This window comes from Asterias rubens, chromosome 8 (assembly GCF_902459465.1).
Source record: "Asterias rubens chromosome 8, eAstRub1.3, whole genome shotgun sequence".
Taxonomy (NCBI): domain Eukaryota; kingdom Metazoa; phylum Echinodermata; class Asteroidea; order Forcipulatida; family Asteriidae; genus Asterias; species Asterias rubens.
In genome coordinates, this window is record NC_047069.1 from 15935569 (window position 1) to 15961093 (window position 25525).

At 37.7% G+C, this 25525-nt stretch overlaps 1 protein-coding gene across 1 annotated transcript in view; it reads left to right on the top strand.

Moving 5' to 3' along the window:
• Positions 1–25525, top strand: part of LOC117294011 (guanylate cyclase soluble subunit alpha-2-like) — a 74466-nt gene that overhangs the window by 25046 nt on the left and 23895 nt on the right. The window contains exons 2-5 of the mRNA XM_033776527.1: positions 13070–13140; positions 14535–14644; positions 21577–21755; positions 23368–23931. Coding sequence (XP_033632418.1) covers positions 13070–13140; positions 14535–14644; positions 21577–21755; positions 23368–23931 — 924 coding nt within the window. The remainder of the gene's footprint in view (positions 1–13069; positions 13141–14534; positions 14645–21576; positions 21756–23367; positions 23932–25525) is intronic.

Genomic DNA, 25525 nt, shown 5'->3' on the forward strand with positions numbered 1-25525 from the left:
GCCAACAACTCGACACGAAAAAACAAGGGGGAGAATGTGACAGAAATCGTGGCGATCACACATTTCACATACAAGTTAAAACACAAAATCCTGAAAGACATTCTGACGCTGTATCAGAAAAAAATAAGCTCTGATTGCTTGGTGGGGTAACGATGTATGCATTAGTGTTAGACAGATGGCCAGATAATTACAGCGTTTGTATGTATCGTCTTATGAAACGCAATTAGTGTGGTGGACAGTAGCGCCACTGAACCAGCACCCCAGGTGAAGCGATAAAGGCACAATCCGCCGACATCCTTAAAAAGGAAAGTGCCAAAGTGAATCCTCTCATCTCAACACGTGACTATGTTTACGTCTTAGTGGCGATTCTTAAAGTGGTACATCTTAAAGACACCGGACACCACTTGTAAATTGTCAAAGACCATTTTTTTCACTTAGTGTATCCCAACATAAGCGTAAAATAGCAAAACCTGTGAAATCTTGAACTCAATTGGTCACCGAAGTGGCAAAAGAGTAATGGAAGAAAAAAAACACCCTGCCGCAAAAAGTTGTGTGCTTTCAGCTGAATTCGATTCAATTCAATTCAAATATTTTGGTGAGAAATTACTTCTTTCTCAAAAAATACGTTACTACAGAGTAGCCGTTTCTCGCAATGTCTTTTTTATACTACCAACAGCTCTCCATTGCTTGTTAGCAAGTAAGCTTTTATGCTAACATTTATTTTGAGTAACACCAATAGTGTCCAATGCCTTTAAACGAACCGATTTTAGGTTTAAATAGAAACAATGTCCTACCTTATTTAATTGGGTGAGACACCTCTCTTTAACATGGCGGAGGAAAGTGACTTGCTCTTTACGTTCCCAAGAATTTGACGCCATTGCTGACGTTCATTGTATGTAACGCCCTGTGAAAAATAAAAATAAATGAGTTTCGTCAACAAATGTTTACGTGTCTCTAATGGGTAAATATTAAAATTATTTGGTACATTTGAACCTAGTGGTTTGTGGTTTACTATACCTTATCGCGAAATACTCAAGACGCGCGCTTGAAGCGGTGAATGAGGTGCATGCTGGTATATCTAGCGGTCAAGTTTGATCGCTAGCTAGACCGGCATGCACCCCATTAAAAGTTTGCGCTTGCGCCGTTTGCGAAAAGGTGAATGAGACATGGGATAAAGATGATATCTACGGGTTAATAGGTTTGACTTATTCTTTACCAATAGTATAAACAGAAGCATGTATAGCTGAGGTCAGCTCCGGTGGTTCTAGTTATGTTCACCAAAGAGTTGGTAACTTGGCGTTGTTGTTACTGTTTTTGTCGTTGTTGTTTTTGTTGTTGTTGTTATCGTTGCTGTTGTTGTTAACCTTGGCGCTGTTTTTGTCTTTGATGTTGTTGTTGTTGTTAACTTTGGTGTTGTTTTTATCGCTGTTGTTTTGACGTTGCTATGTTGTTGTTTATGTTGTTGTTGTTGTTGTTGTTGTTGCTGCTGCTGTAACTGTTGTTGTTGTTGTTGTTGTTTATGAAAGATTAGTAATAATGTGAGAAACCTGTATTGAAGCAAGTCGAGGATTTCATATTGTTGTTTAATATTTTCTTAGGACGACATTGGTTTTGTTAATACTTTCAGGTAGCAAAACGGTTTCAATAAATCCCCATTCTTAAATATAAGGTGTTATGCGGGCACTGCAATTAATAAAAAGCAACAGCAGTATATAGCAGCAGTAGCAAAAACAATAAAAACAACATCAGCAACAACAACGACAACAACAACAACGACAACATCAACATCAACAAAAGCATAATTAAAAACATCAACAACAACAACAACAACAACATAACCAGAAGGCAATCTAGACCCTTCTTATAGGAGCTCTTGATGATAGTCTTCAAGAGTCTTCACTATACCCAAGAAGATAAGGTCGATGTCGTCTGTAGTCAAGTTCGAAGCACTTTGGGCTGTTCCATCGATCTTACACATTGTGTGTTGCCCATCAGGGGAAGGAAAGCTACAGCTGGCAGCCAGAGTAGGAATTCAGCCGACTAGCAATTCAATCTGGAGGAGGTATCACACCGATCGTCACTTACCCGCCAAACTAGACGAACCAAATCGTATTATAACGTGTGGCGTAGCAATATCAGCGAATATTGTGATAACCGATTTAAAGATTGGGGAGTTTTTTTGCGACCAGTAAAGTTAACGGGGTATGATTAAAGCTACGTCGCCGTGGTAATGGTCAGGAACTGTAAAAATAAAATGTCTGTGATTGGCGGGTGAGGTCTGGGGTTTGCATATATAGCTGTGGTCACAGGGACTGAAGTGTCTGAAATTGACAGGAAGCAAACAAAGTGGATGGTCAGAGTCCACCAAAATTTGCTAGTGACAGTAGGGTGTGAAAAGTAACAGAACTGTAAAAAGACCTGTATGTGTCAAGTTGTGCTGTTTGTGGGGGTACAGATTCTTTCGTGTTAGTTTAAGTTACTATGTGCATTTTAAGCTTATGGAAGGAATAAGCAAGATTGATAACACAACCAACCAGATCGGTTATTGGTCAATGATGTACTGGACCCAATTCCATAAAGCCTGCTAAGTACAAGAATTGCTTAACAGAAATAGGTTATCAACCAAAATTATACTAAGTTTACATTGTCGTGATTGGATACAGATTTTTGGATACATTGACAAGAAAGTGCGCCATAACAAGTTAAGACTGCATTAAACTAAATGTGACCAGCAGAGAACTGATGTCTTTAACGAGAGGGGATTACACTTGTTTTGTTTTTTTGCATCGACACCCCCCCATCTTCTTTACCCCCACGCCCCTTCCCTCTCGCGAGATTGAGAGGGCCATACCTGCACACAGTTACACTTATATATTTTTTAGCGTACTGTTATTGGTTGGGCATAACTTGATTAGGTATTTGCTTTTTAACCGGTTGTATTTTTTCCCCAACAAATCTCACGGGACTGTCTTGTGTCAATCCATTTTTTTCCTTTTTGGTTTTGTGATCACTTTTGTCACGATCGCTTTAAGGGTATTATAAAGAAATCACTAAATGGTTGTTGATAGTAGGCAAGCTGTTTTAGCTATTCAAGGAGAAGTTACTGCCAGTCAAATGCCGAGAGGAGAAACTTATATTTTCCCAGCTGAACATTAATCAAATTCTCCCTTCAGGATTTTATCTTACTCCTTTAGAGTCTTGAATCATTTCTCTCGTTCTAATGCAATATTTCAGATGTAGGTTCACTGGAATTGGGGCTCCTTAATTACCACCCAACGATATTAAGGGCATTATAACTTGACACCGACTGACTAAAAATATCGCTCAGCACTTTATTATTACTGGAAATCATCAGGCAATAACTTCGCGCCAAAAATATAACTTCCCGCCAAATATATCTGTAAGAGCTTCTAGGTCGATAGATAAGTTAAGGTCGTCCTGTGATTGGTTGATGCGTTGCATTCCTGCTGGTGAACGCACGTTGGTTCATCATTCAGGGTTCGACGTAAGTTCTGATTATCCCCCACTACGGTGACGGCGGGAAATGGACAAATTATCTCAAAGAAATTGCGCCAAATTGGAGATAGGAATCGCCGAGTGTAATCATCAAGAGTGGACTTCCAAACAAACAGAGAAACAGAAAACTGTCGAACAAAAGGACATCTCAAGGATTACTGATTTCATAATTGAATCGATTTCTAAAATTGAATTACACGAGGGGAGCTTGGGATCACCATAAGACCGTTAAACCAATCAGCGTTTATATTTGTAACAGAAGATTACCACGTGACGGTCAGTCAATATACAGTCTCCTGTTGAAGGCCTGTTGACGTAATCACGATGACGTCATTCAATTTTCTTACAGTCTTCCCTGAATAAGCAAACACTTAAATACCGTATACCTTTTAATTGTATTCCCAAGATTGGTTTATTGGCGGGTATTGACTGGGGACCGAGTTGACTGTACATTTAACGGTATACACTCCCCCGCAAAATGTGAATGACTGGAACTGGATCTCAAAGATCATGGAGAAGAAAGAAGGAAACAAAACACACAAAACAAACACAGAATCTTGTGTAAAAAACCTTGCATTAAGTGTTTCAGCTTCATTCATCACTCTTGTATTTCACAAATTTCGATGGGCAAAGAAAGTTTATCCAACGGAGAATGATCGCAACCGGCCTACATTCAAACGGAGCCAACAGCATTGCGCACGCCAGATACCTTTAAACACTATAAATTAAACTTTTCCCAAAAGCTTTTTCCTTATCTTCACCAAGTAAGAGCAACTATAAATACAAATATAAATAGTAAACTTGCGGGTACAACAATGGGTAAAAACTCTTTTGAAGGAGTGGTGGCTCTGAAAAGAGTCGGTTTGGTCTCGACGTTTCGAACAGTATACTCTGCTCGTCTTCAGGAGAAGAGTAGAGCATACTGTTCGAAACGTCGAGACCAAACCGACTCTTTTCAGAGCCACCACTCCTTCAAAAGAGATTTTACCCATGGTTGTACCCGCAAGTTTACTATTCTCATTTATATTTATAGTTGCTTTTATTCTCCACACAATGCAAAGCTTCAAACACTATCTCCACCAAGTGTTATTTTATCCGTTTACTCCCTAAACAAAAAATAGTCCATCTGATCTAAAGGAACATCGCCGGCATGTTGCTAAAGCACATGTAACACCTGCGACGTAATGTGATTGTGCGGGGAATATCTAAGAAACATAAATGGTGTGAACTGGGGGTACCAAGATTCAAATAGAGTTGGTTTTACTAAAGATATCAACGGTGGACCCCCTTAATGCATGCACACTTAATTCCCCATGGGATGACCTTGTTGAAACAGCTTCTTCTTCTCTCCTTTCAGTTAAATTAAACCATTGATCGAGGGCTGCATTTTGGCTACAAGTTAAGACAAAATTAAAGATCACGTGACTACAGAAAGAAGTGGCAGTGTGGAATTGGTGGGTTGAGAAGAAAAAAAAAACGAGTTAAGATGAAACAGAAATGTTATTATTATATTTATGTATAATGAGTAGGGTAGATGGCCTTAGCTGTGATCCAAATCGGACCTTCTTCAGAGGCATAAACAAGTACAAACAAATACATATCCATTTATAGAAAAAAGAGGGGAAATGGATTAAGGAAGGGTCCAGAAAGAAGCGGGAAAATTACAGCCAATCAAAGTTTCTATTTCAGAAACAATTGGTGAATATGAGCCAATAGGAGTAAACGAAAGGATGGATTACTCTGGACCATAAAAGTGGTAAATGCATTGTTCGATAACAATGCGGGGAAATATGAAAGGGTAGGATTAGAGAGCAAGTTGCATCATGATGCAACTATTAATGGTCAATTAATGAATAGCATATTTTGTTCTGCAGTGTTTAAAACTAGTAGGGATGGCCAATAGCTTTAGATCCAAAACGGACATTCGTCAGAGGCAAAATCAATTACGAACATAAACATATTAAATTTGTATTTATTAGAGGAGCAAAGCATTAAACGGATATATAATTATAATAAAATTAATAGGGGAGAGTGCCTTTCGGGCCTCAGCTTTTGATCCAAACCGGACCTTCGTCAGAGGCAATTATATAGATATATATTATTTGAGCTGGATTTATACATATTGTTGGATACAATCCTCATTTGCAGTATTTGATTCAATGTCAAAGTAAAAGCATATTTAGGATTTGAGACATTGCATGGTGAGGTATCATAATATTTGGTTTGCAGTAACACCATGTGTGTATCTACTTGCCAGGTAGAGTTTGTTCTTAAGAGAACTGCCTTGCTATATATTCTACTACCGCGGAGTAGATTTATCGGATTGTTCGGGAGTCCCCTCAGTTCTGAAAAAAAAAACATATTGAAACTACTATTAAACTATGTTGGGTTTTATAAGAGATGGGTTATATAGGTTGGGTTTATCAAAAACCAAGCAACTTATAAAGGAGCACTGACAGGAGTTTATGAATGTTGATGCCTCATCTCAAGGGAGAGGCATGGAATCGGGGAGGTTTTTTTCTTAGGGCCGCTGGAAATTGCTTGCCGAGTTTTGAATGCTTTATAATGATGTATTCTGTCAGATATATTTGTGACACAGGAATCTTGGGTGAAAGGGAACTCTGATACCGGGCTGAAAGGTACAGCTATCCTTAAGAAACTGGGGAATTCAGAACTGCGTTTTAATTCACTGCCCACGTTCTTGAAATGTTGGCATAGATGTTTTTGCTTGTTGGTCAGCATCTTTCCCATGCTCTATTTATTGACTCAAACAGTTTTTTAAACCCTGGAAACCTTGATCAGTCTTCTGAGGTATTCGTTCCTTTGTGTGTGTTGGCGGTGGATATTAATTTCAATGTTACAAAAAACCAAGACAATTTTTTTCTTGCGATTTATATTGATTTTGTTCCCCGGCTGTCACTCAACAGAGTTTAACGGTCAGTTAAATTTAAACACAAACAGCGAAAACACGCATTGTTATTGAGGCTTAGTGAAAAGAAAAGATGGTTCAGTTGACTGGAAACAACCAAAACAGATACCGTTCAAGAATACGTTGGAAATGTCATGTTTTAACAGCCAGCAAAACTGCAAACCTACGTTCTACAAACATTTCTTGAAAACGCATTGTTGACATAAATCTTGACTTTCTCGAGTTCTGTGGGTGTGTGGCGCGATGATCCACAGTTCCCAAATGCTATAATATATTTCCGAAAAAGAAAAGAAAAAGAAAAAAAACAGCTAGCAGGGACAAAAAGAAACACCGTAAAGCACAGCTCGTCTATCGTTTTCCCGGGTATCACATTTCGGAGGGAATTGTTGGGGTATCTTTCTGAATCTTGAATCAGCGTTCGATTTAAGGCGGGGTAGAGTTTCAGATAACTTGGGCAGGGCTGCGTACTTCTTGTTCAAATCACATGTTAAGCCCTACTGTTATATAGCATACGTCATACGAGCCCGTCTTGTCCCGTATTATAATGGCGCATCTTTCTTGATGACTGCATATCTGGGCTATGCAAAGTTCTTAGTGCGGGAAGTCAACAATTGTGCATTGAATTTCGTCTAGGGCGAATCTTTTCGACAAAAGAGCAAGATGGAAAAGATACCGTTTGAACATGATCCCTGCCTGTGCGTTTCATTGATACGATTATAGCTGCAGTATAAGAGTGCATAACTCGCATGGCAGAAACGGTAGATGCTGACTGTTTATAAAACGCACGAGCAGCCATACACTATCAGAATGGTTGTTTTATTCACCAAGTTTCTTCCTTTAAGATTTGTCCATCTCAAAAATCTAGGGTTCATTAATTGATTATACTTATGTCTGCTCAAATGCACACCATTAAACGGTCAAACATAATAAGAATGTTTTTAGAACAAGTCTCTTACTCTAAGATTTGTCCATCTCGAAAAATGAAAGGTTGGTGAATTTACATCATTTTAAAATAAAGACTGGGCTTTTTCATCAACTCCAATGCACACCGTTAAACAGTCATACATTATCAGAATGTTTGCTTTTACTAAGTCTCTTGCTTTAAGATTTGTCTATCTCAAAATTCAAAGATTAATAAATTGATTACATTTACAGTTAAAAGGCAGAGCTTTTATGTCTACTCAAATGCACACAAATAAACAGTCAAACATTATCAGAATGTTTTGTGTTACCGAGTCTCCCCCTTTAAGATTTGTGCATCTCAAAAAAATCAAAGGTTGATTAATTTACAATATTTATAAATAAATAAGCTTTTATGTCTATTTCAATGCACACCAATAAACATTCAAACATTATCAGAATGTTTTCCTTGAAGATTTGTCCATTAAAAAAAAAATCAAAGGTTTATTGATTTACAATATTTATAAATAAAGACTGAGCATTTATGTCTACTCCAATACGCACCATTAAACAGTCAAACATTATCATGTTTTATTTTAAACCAAGTCTCCTCCTTTATGATTTGTCCAACTAAAAAAAGTAAAAGGTTGATTAAGTGATTAAATTTATAAATAATAATAACTTTCATGTCTACTCCAACGCACACAATTAAATTGATAATTATAGATTTTACGGTAAACATTGACCTCCATGATATATTGTGACTGACTGTTCCGGTTAATTGATTTCCCCACTCTTCTGATATCATTTTCTGATAATAAAAACACCACATGACCAAACACTTCCTATACAAACGTCAAGCTAAGAATTACTTTCTTTGGTTAAAAGCTATCGTGGCCGGCAACAAGACCCCGGTTGCAAATTCAGTTACAGATAAGTACACTATCTGTCAATTTACAAAGCCTTGTACCCCCTCCAGTAAAACTTGCCACTTGTTCTTATCACTGCTAAAGGCCCCTAGCCTGTCAAAACCCTTAGCGTTTCTCCCTCCTTAAGGAATATCTCTGGATCCGAACCGTAAGTAACGCTCGTCAAATTAGATTACACACCGGCAAATTCACCGTCAAGTTTCAAAAGATCTCTCCCCTCCTCAGATTTGTTCACGGTTTGCCTGAGCTGCAAACGTCACATGGGTCAGGTGGTTTTTCTTTTCCTTATCCGACTCAAATGCAGGGTGTTAATTCATTAGAATCAAGTGGCCGGTCAGGCGAATGGGGAATCTGGTCCCAAAGGAAAACTGACCGTTAAAATGGGAAAAAATAGAAGAAGCTACAACTCCCTCACTGACTCATCACAATCAGCGAGGGGTAGGAAAGGATTCAGTCAGTAATACCAATACCCAATAGCTTGATGAAGGGACGAAACCTCCATTACTTCTAAACCTTAATTGGTTTTTTCCCTAAGGCTGGCGATATTATTAACACACAATTACGTATAAAGAAAATGATACGGGCCACCAAAGACCAAGGCTCTACAGACACCATTATTGAGCATGGAGATAGTTACAGTTAAAATGTAGTTCACCGAGAAAATCACCAACTTAAAAGAATTTGTCGCTGAAGAAGGATTTGCCAAGTTTGGTTTTTCAAACCAAGAATTGGGCAGGAAACTTCAATATTGTGTGTCTGTACTATAATTAATCACACTCGGTGTTGCACTCGGTACAATGTCATCATCCAATACGAATATAACATCTTCAGACATTATTTCTTTAAGAAACTGGAAAATTTGTTAAATGCTACGTGGTTTACCCCTTAGCCCCACTCTTTATGTTTTAGATACAAGACCCATTTTAAGTTTACTATTAAAGACACTATCGTGTATCTCAACACAATGCATAAAAATACACATTTGTGGAAATGTTGGCTCAAAATTGATTGTCAAAGTCTTTTTAAATGTTTCAGGGAGAAATTACCTTTTCATCAAAGTAGCTCTCCTTTGCTCGTTACCAAATAAGTGTTTTTGAACAATATATGTTGTGTGTAAATACCAAAAATGTCTTTAAAATTCATAAATTGTGTTCGATATAATCACCACATCCGAAATGTTCTTCATTATAGTCTTTTTAACAGCTCAATCTTAAAGACCTTATACATTGACGTCATACAGCCGCCATCTTAGATTTAAACCAATGATGAAACAAAGGGAAAATGCACAGGTGTGTAACTCGCGGCGCACAGTATCGGCAAACGAGCAACTGACCTTTTGACCTCTAAGCGAGGGCGCCAAACTCAAATGACGTCATGCGCACCATGTCTATATATTACAGAAGCTTTCTTACCAAAATCTAGATGGACCTCCCTCATCTGATGATGTGAAAGATGAAAGCACTTTTCACATCATTTCGTGTGAATGGTTCGCTTCATGTAACGATGCCATGTCTGATTTAAATTCAAATAAACATCTGCCCTGGGAGAACTTAAATTATTGAAAAGAACCGTTGAAATGAGCACCTTTATATTATTCAAGGCTAATATTAATTTTAATTTTAATGCAGTTAGGTCAGTTACTCATGCAATGACGAAGAAGAAGAACAGAGAATTTTGTTATGCACTTAGGCCTATAGTCACTTTAATTGCAAAGTGGGGCGGCTTAAGTTAGACAGGTACAATGCAATAAATGAAATTGTATTTATTAATCTTTAAATTGAATTTCAGAAAAGTTTTTTTTCAAGAGCATTTCTTTTTAGTTTCAGTATTTGCAGAGTGAAGAAATGTTTAGAAGTTTTTTTTGTGTGACATCCCATCATTAAAGCCATTGGACACTTTCGGTAAACAGTTTTGTCCAAGGCCCACACTTCGTGTATCACAACTTACATATAAAATAAAAAACCTGTGAAAATTTAGGCTAAATCGGTCATCGGAGTCGGGAGAAAATAACGGGAAACCCCACCCTTGTTTCCGCACGTTTCGCCGTGTAATGACATTGTGTTTAAAATAAATCCGTAATTATCGATATCAAGAATTGATATTGTTTTAATGTTTCCTCAAAAAGTAAAGCATTTCATGGAATAATATTTCAAGAGAAGTCTTTTTCACCATTACCTTCTGTAAACCCTGTAAGTAAATCTGGTATTTTTTGTGTTTCTGTACCGAAAGTGTCCAATGGCTGAAAGGCTGCGTTCTGTGCCGCAAAATTAAAAACTATACTTTTAAAACAACAGTCTTCTTTAGGACCACTTTCAATTTGTACGCTCAAAAGGGGCCTTCTGATCAATATGACCTTTTGTTTTAGGAGACATTCTTCAAAAGAAATGTTCTGATCGTTTAGCTTATTTTTCATCGCTCATGGATCTTCCGTCTAATGATTTTCAAGTAAGATCAACATTGGATACTTTGTAGTTAATGGTTGGATTTTAACTCATGTTCTAGTTACATGTACTGCAGAAATAATTGAATGATGGGTTTGACAAAGGGTAGGAATTTTAGACAATATCATTAGTCGTTTTCTTGATTTTCACAATCAAAATGGTCTTTGTAACACAGAGTCTAACACTAAGTGCTAAAGTTGATCTTGATTATTCTTTAGACTGTGGTTTCAGTCCACAAATATACAGAAGTTTTTAAGAAGCACAACTATCGACTCTCGATATTAACAATCGAAAAATAAATTAGGCTGGCCCATTGTTTGCATTATCTCAGTTATAATATAAAGCGCTTAGGGAACCTGGCAATATTGTCATGGTGGAATGCAACCCTCTCTGTAGTCTTTCTTCGTGTCGTATTCGCAGCCTACCAATTGTTTTTTATCGATCCTAACGCACTTTTTATCTTATGGCGCATTCTGGTTTTGATTAAAATCCTACTATTTGTTAAAATAAGTCGGTGCCCAGACGAGCTATACTGCTTTACTATTAGTTGAAATGAGTCAGTGCTTAGACGACAACTGGGGTAAAGAAACCGGACATGTTTGGTAATTGTCAAAGACCAGTATTCTCATTTGGCGTTTCCCGAAATATGCATAAAAAAGGGAACTTTGGGCTAAATTGGTCATCAAAGCTGTAAGAGAATAGTGAATGAAAAACACCAGTATTGCACAACTTCGTTTGCTTTCAGATGCATAACAAAAGGCTTCAGTTGAAGCTTTTTAATATTTGAGTGAGAAATTACGTTCTTCTAAAAAATATTTTTATACTTCAGAGGTAGCTGCTTCTCAAAATACTTTATATCACCAGCTCTCCATCGCTTGTTACCAAGTCAGTTTTATGCTAACCATTATTTTGAGTAATGACAGATAGTGTCCAGCGCCTTTAAACAAACACAAACTAATTCAACAACCAATGAAGAACATAATATAAAAAACAAACACATTGTCTTGTTAACAACACACTGCAACAAATATTGACCACAGTCTTCTGTAATATAACTGTACACGGGTTGTTTCAAATGCAAGTACCAGCATTTGAGTCAAATCTTGTCTTTTTATAAGGGGAAATGACGTAATTGGTGATTTTTGTTTGTTTGTTTGTTTGTTTGTTTGTTTGTCGAGGCGTTTGGGATTGATTTCTTATTTAGAAAATGATGACGATTGCAACCTGTCAATCAGACAGACCTTGTTGTATTAGAAGTCACACATTTCCAACAATGGTGGGCCGACCAAAATGGTTGCGATTTCACTGTGGATACTTAAGAATAATGTGTACTTCCAGTCAAGTAAGGTTTTTAAATTTGGAAGAGTACTTTTTGTTAATGATGTACTCAACCTGTAGTTAAAACATATTACAGTACAATCGTGGCATTATGGGTACATAGTGACCAGCTCGAGACTTGACCTTTGACTTTCATTTTAAAGACAGTGGACACTATTGGTAATTGTCAAATACCAGTCTTCTCACTTGGTGTTTCTCAACATACACATACAATAACAAACCTGTGGAAATTTGAGCTCAATCGGTCGTCGAAGTTGCGCGGTAGTAATGAAAGAAAAAACACCCTTTCCACACAAAGTTAAGAGCTTTCAGATGCTTGATTTCGAGATCTCAAATCATTTATCACAATGTTTTATACTTCCAACAACTCCCCATTACTCGTTACCAAGTAAGGGTTTATGCTAATGATTGTTTTGAGTAATTACCAATATTGTCCAGTGCCTTTAAAGGGAAGGTACACGTAAAACCTTACTTGGTAACGAGCATTGGGGAGCTGTTGATAGTATAAAACATTGTGAGAAACGACTCCCTCTGAAGTAACGTAGTTTTTGAGAAAGAGGTAATTTCTCACTAATTCTTATCTGAAAGCACACAAATTCGTCCAACAAGGGTGTTTTTTTTCCCATCATTTTCTCGCAACTTCGATGACCAACGACCCTAAATTTTCACAGGCTTGTTATTTTATGGTTATGATGGGACACACCAAGTGAGAAGACTGGTCTTTGACAATTACCAAACGTGTACCCTCCCTTTAAACATCGATTGATTTACAAATTCATTTTGATCCAAAGGTGTTTCCTTCTAGGGCCAGAATGTCACATCATTCCCATAACAAGATCAAGGGATGCTAAGAAACATCAACATCGAGGCCAGACCACAATTATTTCTCTGAGGCTGAATTTAAGTGTTTCCCCATACTGCTTCAAGGTTGTCTTCAATTTACTGTAAAAATCAATCTAAATAATGGTGGGAGGAGAAAATGTAATCGGTTGGTTATTTTTTTGTTTGTTTTGCAGATGTCCCTTGTCCGCCAAACATTACGGCGAGTGGTATGTACACAAGGTAGACCGGACACCGATGCATTAGTGTAAGTTCAAATCATTTGTCAATAATGGTGTTTTTTTTCTCCTTCTTATGAAGAATGTTTTAACACCATGCACTGCAACAACTGGTGTGTTAACATTGACACCGTGTGGGTTGTAACAATATATACTGAACAGAGAGTCGAAATTAACATCATAGGGTGTTAACAAATAACACACATGTAATTGTTTTCAAAGAAGTTTGTGCTATTTGAATAACCAATAGTGTAACTTTGTATTCTTTTGTTGGTATCTATAGTTTAACAACAACCATGGTGTCAATTTAACACCCCATTTTTTTTGCAGTGTGTCGTCTTAATAACTTTAGACCAAAACCTGAAGTTATGACAGACCTTTGCAAAAATCAGAAAAAGAGGAGGAAGACGAAGGAGAAGAAGAAGAAAGAAAAAAAGGACCTTGCACTAAAAACTTAACTGTTTAACTGGTGAATAAATTGTTGCCTTGGATCTTGCGTCAATAACTGTTAAGAGACAAAGTTTCGGGATCATTTTGACACATAATCAAAGTCATAATGACCAAGAAATAAGTCATGGCCCTGTGACCTGGATCCGGGTCAAATCAAAGTGATATAATTTCCCCAAACCACAGTACTTCGAAGTGGAACGTTTTCCTCATTTCGCATTCTATGCTAACCAAATCTGCTGAACACAGCACCTTGTAAACCATTACACGGTTCTTTATAAAAGGAATATGTCTCATAATTCAAACGTAGTCCAGCATAAGTCTTGCAAAAAATACTAATCTTGCCCCCCGCCTCTGGAACTCTCTGCCTCAAAGTCTAAGAGATACACATGACATTTCTCACTTCCAAAACTCCCTTAAAACACATCTTTTCAGACTGGCCTTTGAACACATCAGAGATTTTCTTTTATTGACCTGGACCGGCGCCTTTGAATGTTTTTTTTCAGAGAAAGTGCGCCTTACAAATGCTGTGTTTTATTATTATTATTATTTATTAAATGTTGGAGCGCCTTGAGCGTCACCGAGTGACGAATAAGAGGCCACTATTATCACCATAACTTATTTTTAGAGTCATTACCAGAAATGATAAAGACCCTTTTCATTCTATAACTGATTTGATATAGAAAGGTTTGCGGTAACATCATGTAATGACTATCTCTTATGAGTTGGGGTGGTTCTGAAAAGAAACCGTTGGTTTCAACTCGACGTTTCGATCAGTATGCTCTGATCGTCTTCAGGAGAAAGAGCATACTGATCGAAACGTCGAGTTGAATCCAACGGTTTCTTTTCAGAACCACCCCAACTCATGAGAGAATGTCATTAAGTGGTGTTACCTTAAACCTTTCTATATCGTATTTCCACCATGCACAGTTTCAAATCCTACTTATAACTGATTTGAATTGGTTTCTCTTTACAGAAGATCCTTAGGATTACACGACTTCTTAGTAGGTGATGATGAGGAAGAGTATGAACCATTTGATGAAGGTTATGTTTGCAAGATGGCTCATAGAGCAGCTTCAATGTTAGGTGAGAGACCAACATCTTAAAGATTTACCTCTCAACTTTCTTGAGATATTTGTGGTAGTGTGCATGTTATTTTTTTAATTTATTTATTTTGTTGGTTTACCCCGGGGATAAAATTGTCTATTAAAAAACAGTGTTTCTTATGGCAAAATGTTAAGTATGTTAAACTGAGTTAAAGGCAGTGGACACTTTTGGTAATTACTCAAAATATTTATTAGCATAAAACTTTACTTGGTTACAAGTAATGGGGAGAGGTTTGATAGTATAACACATTGTGAGAAACTTTTCAAACTACAATAAACTACTTCCAATATTTTGGTTTCTCTTTTTAACACAACGTGACACAATGTTGTGTAACACGGGCATCTACTTTCAACGCGTTTTTAAAGAAAGGTTTTGACATTGCAGATGCTATTGTTATTGCGCGAGTTCAACTTGACATGAAAGATGCCATTTGAATTCATCAACAGTTGAACATTTGTGGCGTGGTATACATTACATTACACCATTAACGGCACTTGACACTATTGAAAATTACTCAAAATAAGTGTTAGCAAAAAACAAAATTACTTGAACGGAGAAACGGAGAGCTGTTGATTGTATACATCATTGTTAGAAACGGCTCCCTTCGAAGTGACGTAGTTTCTGAGAAAGAGGTAAATTCTCACTCAAATATTAAAAGCCTTCAGGCCTGAAGCCTTTTATTTGTGCAACAATGGTCTGCAACAATGGGTTTTTTTCTTCTTTCAGTATTCTCTTGCAACTTCAAATTGTGTCCAAATTTACATAGATTTGTTTTTCTATGTATTTGTTGCGATACACCAAGTGAAAATACCGGTCTTTGACAATCACCAAAGGTGTCCAGTGCCTTTTAAAGAAACACACTGTATAGCTTTGAATACTTCGATGACCAATTGAGTCAAAATTGTCACAGACTTGTTATTTTATGCAAATGTTGCAACACACCAAGTGAGAATACCGGTCTTTGACAACGACCGAAGGTGTCCACTGCCTTTAAAGAAACACACACACACTGTAGTCGGACAGAGTTTTGAATTCGTATGCCAACCAGCGTTGGTCTTTGCCACTCAGTCGTTGGTCTCTACCAAAAAAAATACGCATGAATCCGTGTTGTCAGTTTTACAACGCGTAAGACCAGCCGTGGGCAGCATGGTGTCGCATAGCCCCGTATAATTTGGCGCCTACGCGGTGTGGGGAAGACTTCTCGTAGAGTTCCCAAAGAACGTACGGAATGTATCACCACTGAGATGGCACGAGCGAAGGAGATTTTATAACATCTAAGATTTGTTGGTATTTTTTTAGTACAAAGATGCTCAGGGCAGACATCGTGAAGATATCAAGGTCAATTACTCGTGACTATAGCGACCAGTAAATATTGTGACTCTTTCAAAGAATGACCTCATATATCAAACTCATTTGATAACTTTGTTTTTATAAAAATTTTGAGGACTAGTTCGCTCTGGACATCTTTGAAAATCATTATTTTGCTCAAACTTCCTTTCTGGTATAACGAAAAACAAGAGTCATAAATTTTCTCGTGATTTAAATAAAACAAACTATCTTACTGCGCTCAACGAAACTCTGTACCTCACACATTCGTCTTTAGGTCAATATATTAAGCTGTTCAAAATGAACTATGGTATAAACTAAATAAGTAATAAATGGCTTGACGTTTCGATCCCAGCAGAGTCTTCCTCTGAGGCATTCATCTTTACTAAACGAGATGGAAACATAGAAACCATCCCCTACCGTTGCGTTACACCTAAACATTTGGAACTTCCAAATACTTCAACTCTTTTCAGAATGAGATCAGAAATATTTCTTTGAAATCCGGATGAGAAACATGTATGAAAAAAAGTAATACTTCTAAGTGACCCTTATGAATATCTCTTGGAAAGCGTGCAGTTTAGCTCCGAACCCCATCCCAGGAGAATCGGAAAATATAGATCACTCTGAAATCTGACCTCAAATCGTTAAAAAAAATCCCGCGAAAAAGGGGCGGACATATCAATTTGATCGAATTAGACAACGCCAGTGGAGACCTGCAAATCTCATCTTCCCTTTTCATTGTATAAATCATAACTCGAGCATTTCTAGCATCTAGTGACGTCAAAGCGAGGAGAAATTGTAGCCTACGGATTCTTTGCATTTAAAATAAACTCGTGTCCGTATCTCTATGTGTGCTATGTACGGTTGTTGTAAACCCAAGCCTTACCACGTTCTTAGTATCGATCGAGGAATGTATGTTAATATGATTTAAAACCAGGACCGATGGAATCGTAACCCGAACAGTTATCGGAATCTCTCCTTTTATACGATGGGGTTTTCCTGCATTCGATCGAGTTAGCACACTTCATTTAGTCTGCCCCAAACCCGGAACATACCGGCATGCCCTATGGTAAAATCCACTTTGTTTGCCATTAGCCCATTGAATAGTTTTCATTCAAGTGATAAAATGCCAGAGGGTGATGATTTCAATATTGCCTGACAGACTTTGTTGCATGAGCTTCAACGCCCTATCTATGGTTTATCATCTTTCGGTTGCACGCGTGACAGGACGGTTAAACTGCACCGGTGAAAGGCGAAATCATCTCACGAGCAAAGCTCTAAAAAAAAAACTAAAAAAAAAACGCGGGAAAGTTTAAAGTGTCTTTTCTTTCCGTGCGGGGAGGCACGCGTTCAACATGAATGCGTTTGCATTTGATTCTCGAGTTAGTTTGAAACACTCAAGCTGTATATGGACTCAATGTAGATTGGTTTGTCCACACCATTAGGCTATTGCTTTTTAGACTGCTGAAGTAATAACATGCCTTTGCATAATTTGTTGATTTGTGGTCAGAGTGTCACCGTGGAAACTGGTTTTCGGTGGAGATAATGGCATGCATTTCATACTAAAAGTAAACCCAATAAATCTCCTGCTGGCCATTCTTACGTATCTGTAATGTATCAGCTAGACATATACAGCAACATTTTACTCTTCAAGTTTTTTTTGTAACCTCCTTTCAAGACATTTAGAATCCAAGTTATATCGTGGCATAGTGACGATAATAGTTATTATGTAAAACAATGTGTGATGGGGAAAGGCTCAACTACCTTAACACAACACCTACACCTGGAATTGTAAGGTGTCACAATTTACACTACGGGGTGTCAAGTCATCTACCACGGTGTTTGATATAGATGACCGAGAAAAGAAGACCTTTTTTAAAGGCAATGAACACTAATGATAATTGTTAGCATAAAAACGTATTTAGTTACGAGCAAGAGAGCTGTTGATAATTTAAACCATTGTGAGAAACGGCTCCCTCTGAAGTAGTGTAGTTTTAGAGAAAGAGTTAATTTCTTACTCAAATACTAAAAAGACTTCAGGCTGAAGCCTTTTTAGTAATCTGAAAGCACACACTTGTGCATTAAGGGTGTTTTTTCTTTCATTATTCTCATGCAACACTTCGATGACCAATCGAGTTAAAATTTTCACAGATTTGTTATTTTATGCATACGTCTGGATCGTGAGTAGACTGGTCTTTGACAATTACCAAATGTGTCCGGTTCCTTTAAGACACTGACTCTTATTATCCCACTTCTCAATCAATACTACCCCGACATAAGGACACGATAATGAACATAAGACTAAGAGCATTATCTCTCTCTTTTTATAACGCCATGGGGATAAAGAAAAGCAGCGACTTTCAGAATTCAATTAAACGCCCAGGCTTGACTGAAAATGATTTTCTCTTTCCTCAGTCATTTTCTCTTTTCGATCGAAACAATTCCTCAGATGGAGCATCAAGGACGTGGGAAACGTGACCGGATGAGGGAGCAATGTGTATTGAGTTTGGGACCCTAATCTTAAGACGTCTCTAAACTAAGACGTCTTAAATCAGACATTTCTATTGAAACTTGAAGGCGCACGGAGCGCGAAGACTACTTGAGCAAAGAAGTTCAACTCATTGGGGTGTTTTGAAAAACGGCAGTGGAAGTCAGTGAAGTAGTATATGAACATTTTCCTCTGCATTGAGCAACAAGCAACGCGATGTGTCATAGCAAATAAAGAATAATGTTTGATGATTTGTTTGTATACATTTGACGTCACAGGTTACATCGTCTATACATACGCATTGACATTTCCACTGTTTGATTTCAAAGACTTGTTGGTTCTTCCTTAAATACATTTGTGTAGCTTATAACGCTTCGACGTATCACGTACATCTAAAATAACAGTGGATTGGTCTCTATTGGGGAAAAGTAGATTTTTCTCATTTCTTTCTAAGTAATTTCAGCATCTCCAAACTCGTATCTACACAATTCCTAAAAAAGTTAATCACAAAATGCGAAATAGTCCGAATTGAATTAGAGCTCCACCTCACATCTAGCCTTGGGTTTTAATCAAGAGAGAATCTGCAACCACTCAAAGACAGAACCTAATATTATCTGCCTTTACGATCTAGACCTCCATGAGATGTCCCCAACAGACATCGCAATAAATGTGTCTAGTCATCTAAATTATTAATTACAATTTTTTGTAATATTGATGATTGTGTTCTACAGCAGAAGCAACTCAGACCCGAAACGATTAACTTGAGCTCGGTATTAGTGCAGATATACGCAAGCATAAAGTACAATGCAATTAGTGGGGTTCTTGGGCAAGGCTATTTTAATCAGGCTTGTTGTTAATGATTAAAAGCAGTAAGTGTTTTTTTTTTTTGACTTCGTGTATATGCAACATTCAGGATTTAAGCCCGGTTCATATACTTCCTGCGATTGCAAATGCGATACGAGTTTTGACGTCACCAATTTGCAACGAAGAACGCACATAAGTTGAAATGTGCTCAACTCCTGCGAAACATTCGCAGGGAAAGCAGGGCTGTGACGTCAAAAATTCGTCGCATTCACAGGAAGTATGAACCGGACTTTGTCGTGATAGAATTACAAATCATTGAAGGTCAGTATTGTTTGCAGCTCTGAAGACAAGCAGAGTATACTGTCTAAAACGTCGAGACCACATCTGCTCTGCAACACTCCCACAACAGAGATTTACACAGGGTTATACCTGCAAGCTTACTATTTATTTATAGTTTCTTTCTATTATTGAAGGTGACATTAAGGTTGTATTTTGTGCTAACTTATGCCCCATTCACACTGAGAAATAATTCAAACAAACGTGATCGACCTTTTCACACTAGAACTGCTAACCCTGGCAAACCCCTGGGAAATTGATATTTCCTTTTGGCTACCCCTGCTTGGGAGGAGGATTCAGTGAAGTAAAACCCCGGGGTAAGCATCAATCTGAAACGAACTTTGGCGATCTTACACACATGCCAACTTACGGGGTACTTTTAACACAAGAACAATGCCACACCACAAGATGTTGTTGTTCTAGTGGTAGGCTACCCCACAGAGAATTTCTTCAGAAAAGGGGGGAAATAGAACAATGGAAGTACGCCACTTACCAGATCCGTGAATTGGGTGTGCACAGGGCTTACAAGTCTACATGAGCTTCCTGTGAAGTGGCTCTGTAAAGCGAGAAAGGTCTGCAATAAATGAATGAAGAGCAAAAATTGCTTAACAATATAAAGTTGTAATGAATAACCCAAGAAGTTTCGGGTGAAATTTAAAGATGTAAATGACTGCATGTTTCTAACCCAGCTGTAAGCCTTTAATGTACGCATACTAAATATTTCAAGGATTTGTCTATTTACGTCTCTTGTCTAGAAAACATGTTTTTACAATAAAGTAACCCAGAGGGTCTAAAATATTAAAAAAATGAATCTTAATTATTGTTTAATTTGTCTGAACGACCATACCCTTATTCAGAAAAGAAAGCCCGAAGGGTACTACAAATCAGAACGATTAGATTTAATTCTTCAGAACTTCTTTGTACAACTTCAAAGGAAAGGGGTCATGAAAATGCATGGCTTATTAAAGCTCCTCCCGTTTGTGATCGATGGTATAAAATGCTCAAGGACACAATATCCATCGTCATTTTAATTAAAACAGCAATATTTCCAGGACGAAATGTAAAATATCGAAAAACTGTAACATGATTGGATGAAGCATGGGCTAAAGGAGGTTGGTGGGTCAATACGAAACACCTGTGTTGAAGGTGGGGGTATCTTGTGTTTCATCCACAAGGACAAAGTGTGTCAGAAGTTTGCTTTTGATTTCTCGGCACAGTGCCAACGGGCAAGGGTAATCGACTAAATGGCTATATTGCCTTTCAAATGATCAAAGTCAACGTATCCAGACCGAGGCCAGGAGGGCAAAAGTCTGGTATCTTTTTTGGTGACACATTGACAGTTATCACTCTTGCCTACAGGAACCTGACAAACATTTATCACTTAGAATTGTTTTTAAGAGCTAAGGGTAATGTCAACCTCTCGTGTCTGAGTCGTCAGCAGCTGCTTTAGCAAAATGTGCTTCAGGAATCATAAATGTGTCAATCATAAAACTAGTCTTCTTGAAGTTCACTGACTGTTCATCTTTCTCTTTGTGAAATCAATACAAATTAACAGGTGCTTGGAAACTGAAATACAAAAATGAACAAAGTAATTACAGGCAATAGAGACTTGGTAATTTTCAAAGACCAGTTTTCTCACTTGGTGTATCCCACCTTATGCATTACATACCAAATCTGTGAAAAGTTGGACTCAAATGGTCATCGAAATTTCAAGAGAATACCCTTGTTGCACAAATTTGTTTGCTTTGAGATGCCTATAAAAAAGGCCCGCATCTTTTCTATCATTGTGTGAAACATTTAACTTTCTCAAAAATTACGTTTCTCGCAATGTCTTATGCATTTAACAGCTCTCCACTGCTCGCTACCAAGTAAGTTTTTATGCTGAAATTTAGTTTTAGAAATAACCAATAGTTTCCAGTACATTTAAACCATGATATGTTTCTTTGATTTGCTATAGGTTTAGAATACCGGAAATTGATGGACAGTTATGGTGAGGAGTTTTTCTGTCTTTGTTTCGAGCGGTACGGGGCTGTCGTTGGAGCTTTAGGTGGAACTTTGGCGGAATTCTACGGCAACATTGACGGGTTTTATGAACATATTTTAGGTCAAGGAGTTATCAATGAAGAACAGTTACAGGTATGTAATCAATCTACACAATGCATTTTTACTTTATTTCGTTGTTATATTTATAAAAAAAAAGACATTTCAAATTGAGTCATAATAGTGGCTTTTTATAAAGCGCTCATTTCCGCCACTCAATAGTGAAATTCAACATTCAGTGTTCTCCTGTAAGGTCTATGGATCTTGAACCATTTTCTTCACATAGAACCATGAAGTGTTTTACAAGGTGCTTAGGCGCAATTTACAGCTATTAATCAGACCAGGAAAACTGGGAGGAACTCATTCTCTTTTTAAGACTGATCTTTTACGTGCGTTAAAACATGGAACCAATGGCCTAACGTCCCATCCGAAGGACACATTCATAATGGTTGAGTGTCTGGCTTTTTAGGACACCAATGTCACGACCGGGACTCAAACCCACACTTTGCTGAACAGAAACATCAGGGGCCAATTTCATAGATCTGCTCAACACCAACATTTGCTTAGCATGAAATTTTTGCCTTGATAAAAACAGGATTACCAACCAATTTTCCACGTGGTTTTCAGGATAAGCAAAAAAACAGCCGAAATCAGTAACAAGCAATATGCAACAAATGAAAATTTGGTTAGTAATCCTGATTTCATCAAGGAAGATTGTTCATGCTCAGCAAATTTGTTGTGCTTAGCAGCTCTATGAAATTGGGCTCAGATCGTGAGTCCGGTCCTCTTATCCGCTCGGCTGCGACACACCACAAGTAATTTTAACAAGTTCTTTAACGCAATGTAGAAGAACCGTCTCAATGCGCTTTATAAACAAAATAAAAAGATTACAACAAGAAAGTTCCCTGTAAATAAAAGACACAGGCAACTTGAGTGGCAGTATGCCATGGATGGAATTGATGATGCGGGTTCATTGAGTTTGCCAATAGAAGTGCATGACCCATGTGGCATTCAGAGCAGTTGTCATCCATTCAGAACGATGGAGGCACAGAGAACCAAATCCGTCAACTTCAGGTTGAGTGGAGAGACGAGATGGTTTAAATCATCTTAAGACGTGACTAGAAAAGTCTGACAAGATCACGCGAGACTGGCGTCCCCTTAAACTGTTTTTTATTAAATTTGTATTTAACAAGAGATTTTGAAAGACACACAGAAGACAATTATAACCAGAGTCTTTCAATGAATTAATGTTAAAGCTTTGATTCACAATTATCTGCTTTAGTAACAGAACGGTCTTAGAAGTTGTACTTTTTTTCAAGTGTAGTTGGTTTGTTGCTTTTAAGATAGACGTTGTTTGGTGATGTTAGGTAGGAACTGTACTTGTGGGGTGTTTTGACACTGTGGGGTACAATGTTTTGAACAGGAAATATTAAAGAAAATGGATCATAGACAACATCTGTGGAAAGCCCCCATGTCACTCTACTAAACATGTCTATGGGTGGGGTTCACAAACAACAGAGTTATTTCTAGTCTCGAGATAGGACGAGTTTGACTCGGACAAGTTACTCGCCCTAACGTTAGGACTATAGCTTTAAAGTCTTTTAGGACGAGTCCTATGTAATGACTATCTTTGTGAAATTGATCCCAGGTCTTATATGATGTGTCTATTTTGATTGTGCTGATATTTTCCCGTCATTTTGTCTTAAAGGGGCAAACTCCTTCCTATCGATGTTCAATCGAAGCGGATGGTAAATTGTTATTACACTACTACACCAGCAGCCATAGCCTGGAGCTAAGCATGTTGGGACAGATTCGTATGGCCTCAATCCTGCTCTTTAATACATTCGTTGAAGTTGAACTCGTAAAACAACGAGGCCACGGTTGCGACCATTGCGTCTACGGGATTCAACCCCTGTTGGAAGACCAGAAGAACGGTACCAAACACCTCCAAAATGGAACAATGGACAGGATGCTCTCGTCGAAACATATAGACTCTAAGATCACCGTATCCGTCTTCTGTGCTGCGTTTCCGTTTCATATAATGTTTAATCGACAGTTAGTGATTCTTCAACTTGGAGATACAGTCATGAGAATGATGTCATCACGTGCCTCGAACAATGGGCTCAACTTTAACTCGTATTTTACGGTACTAGCCCCTCTTATTGAGCCAGTTAACTTTGATGGGATGCTGGGCCAAATAAACAAATCCTTCATATTGCAACCAACGGGGATTGGCATGACCGCAAAAGCATCTAAAGATGGAAAAACATTGGTAAGTTTTTGTGTTATTAATTTGTGTTCCCTGTCTACTCTGGTCTTTTCAAATATCAATGACACGTATAATCAAGGCTACCTCCTAATGAAAAGAAACGGCGATGTAAGAAGAAAATAAGAAAGGAAAACAAAAAATGCCCGACATGATGTCTGTCTCACGACAATGAGAAATGTACGAAGAATCTAAAGATGATTGACGTATGTCAACCGCGTTTAATTCAAGAGTGCTGGGGAAAGTTCTTGCAAAAAAATACTTCACAGGAACTTCCAACTAATTTCTTGCTCTCTGCTGTAATTCCTTAACATGACCTGCCGTTTCAGATTAAGCAAAAATTTACAATAAAGTAAAGAATCATAATTAACCGAAACAGGGTTCTATTTTGCCAACGCGTTTATGTAAATCTGTTTTATTCAATGTGATCTTATTTCTTTCTAAGCTACATCATTTGTAATACATTTGTTGTTACTCTCTTTGTTTCTTTGTTGTTTTCTAAGCCTTGGAATAAGTTCAGTCTTAAAGGTAGATGGTGCTTTACAAGTTTATGTTATTATTTATTATTAATGCAAACAATAGTTAATGGCCTGACGTTTCGATCCTTAACTATTTTTGTTGCATTTATGTCATCGGTCCATTTGTTTGGAGTAGATTTGTTTGCAACAGCTTACTCTATTTTCTTATGTATTATTAAGTTAACTTGAACGTATTGTTCATGATATGATATACCAACAAATGCTCAGCAAATTTGCTAAGCAACATTCCCCCTCACTGCTCAAAGGTACTTTATCTTCTTAATGATGACATCATTGGTGAGGATGCAACCGCTAGAAACTAGGGTAACGTTCGTCCGTATTGCGGAAGAAGCTAATCCACAATCACTCAATGCCACATAATTGTAAAGTTTTCTTGGGACTAATCTTTAAGAAGCTTGTGATGACAGACCGGTGAGGGGGATAAGTCTTGAGGGTACACTGCATACTTAACATTGTAGGGTGACCCTGTTATCAGTCACACAAAATTTAATAACAACTTGATCTTAGGGGGGGGGGGGGGAAGTATCAGTGATTATCTACAACTATACGGTTTATTTTCAACGTAGGGTCATTGGCAAGTACTCAAAAATTAATGACCATAAATAGTAATGTCGATTATGTGTGTTGGCACTGTATACTCAGTACTTTCCCGAGTTCTGTGGAAACAAACCACAGGCATAATTACTTGGATCCGAACCCACAACCTTTACAATTCTAGAGCAGTGTCTTACCAGCTAGACCACCGAGATTGCCCGGTTGCTCTGACAAGTATAAGTTGGCGAGAAGCACTGCAGCTGTTGATAGTATACATTTCAAAGGACTACTTTCAAAGTAATATGGTTTGGACAATTTTTTTGACTATTTTGTTTAAACCCCAAACGCTTGAATCTGAGAAACGATTCAAGCATTATTTGTTTTAGTTTTTACAATGTCTTTTCTTGAAGAATAATGAGTTATGAGGAGGTTTTTTGATGATTGTCAAAAGTGGGTTTCCTGGAAGACCGGCCTTGGAAAGTGGACTCAAGCTCTGTTATTTACAGAATGTGTGTTCGAATCCCGAC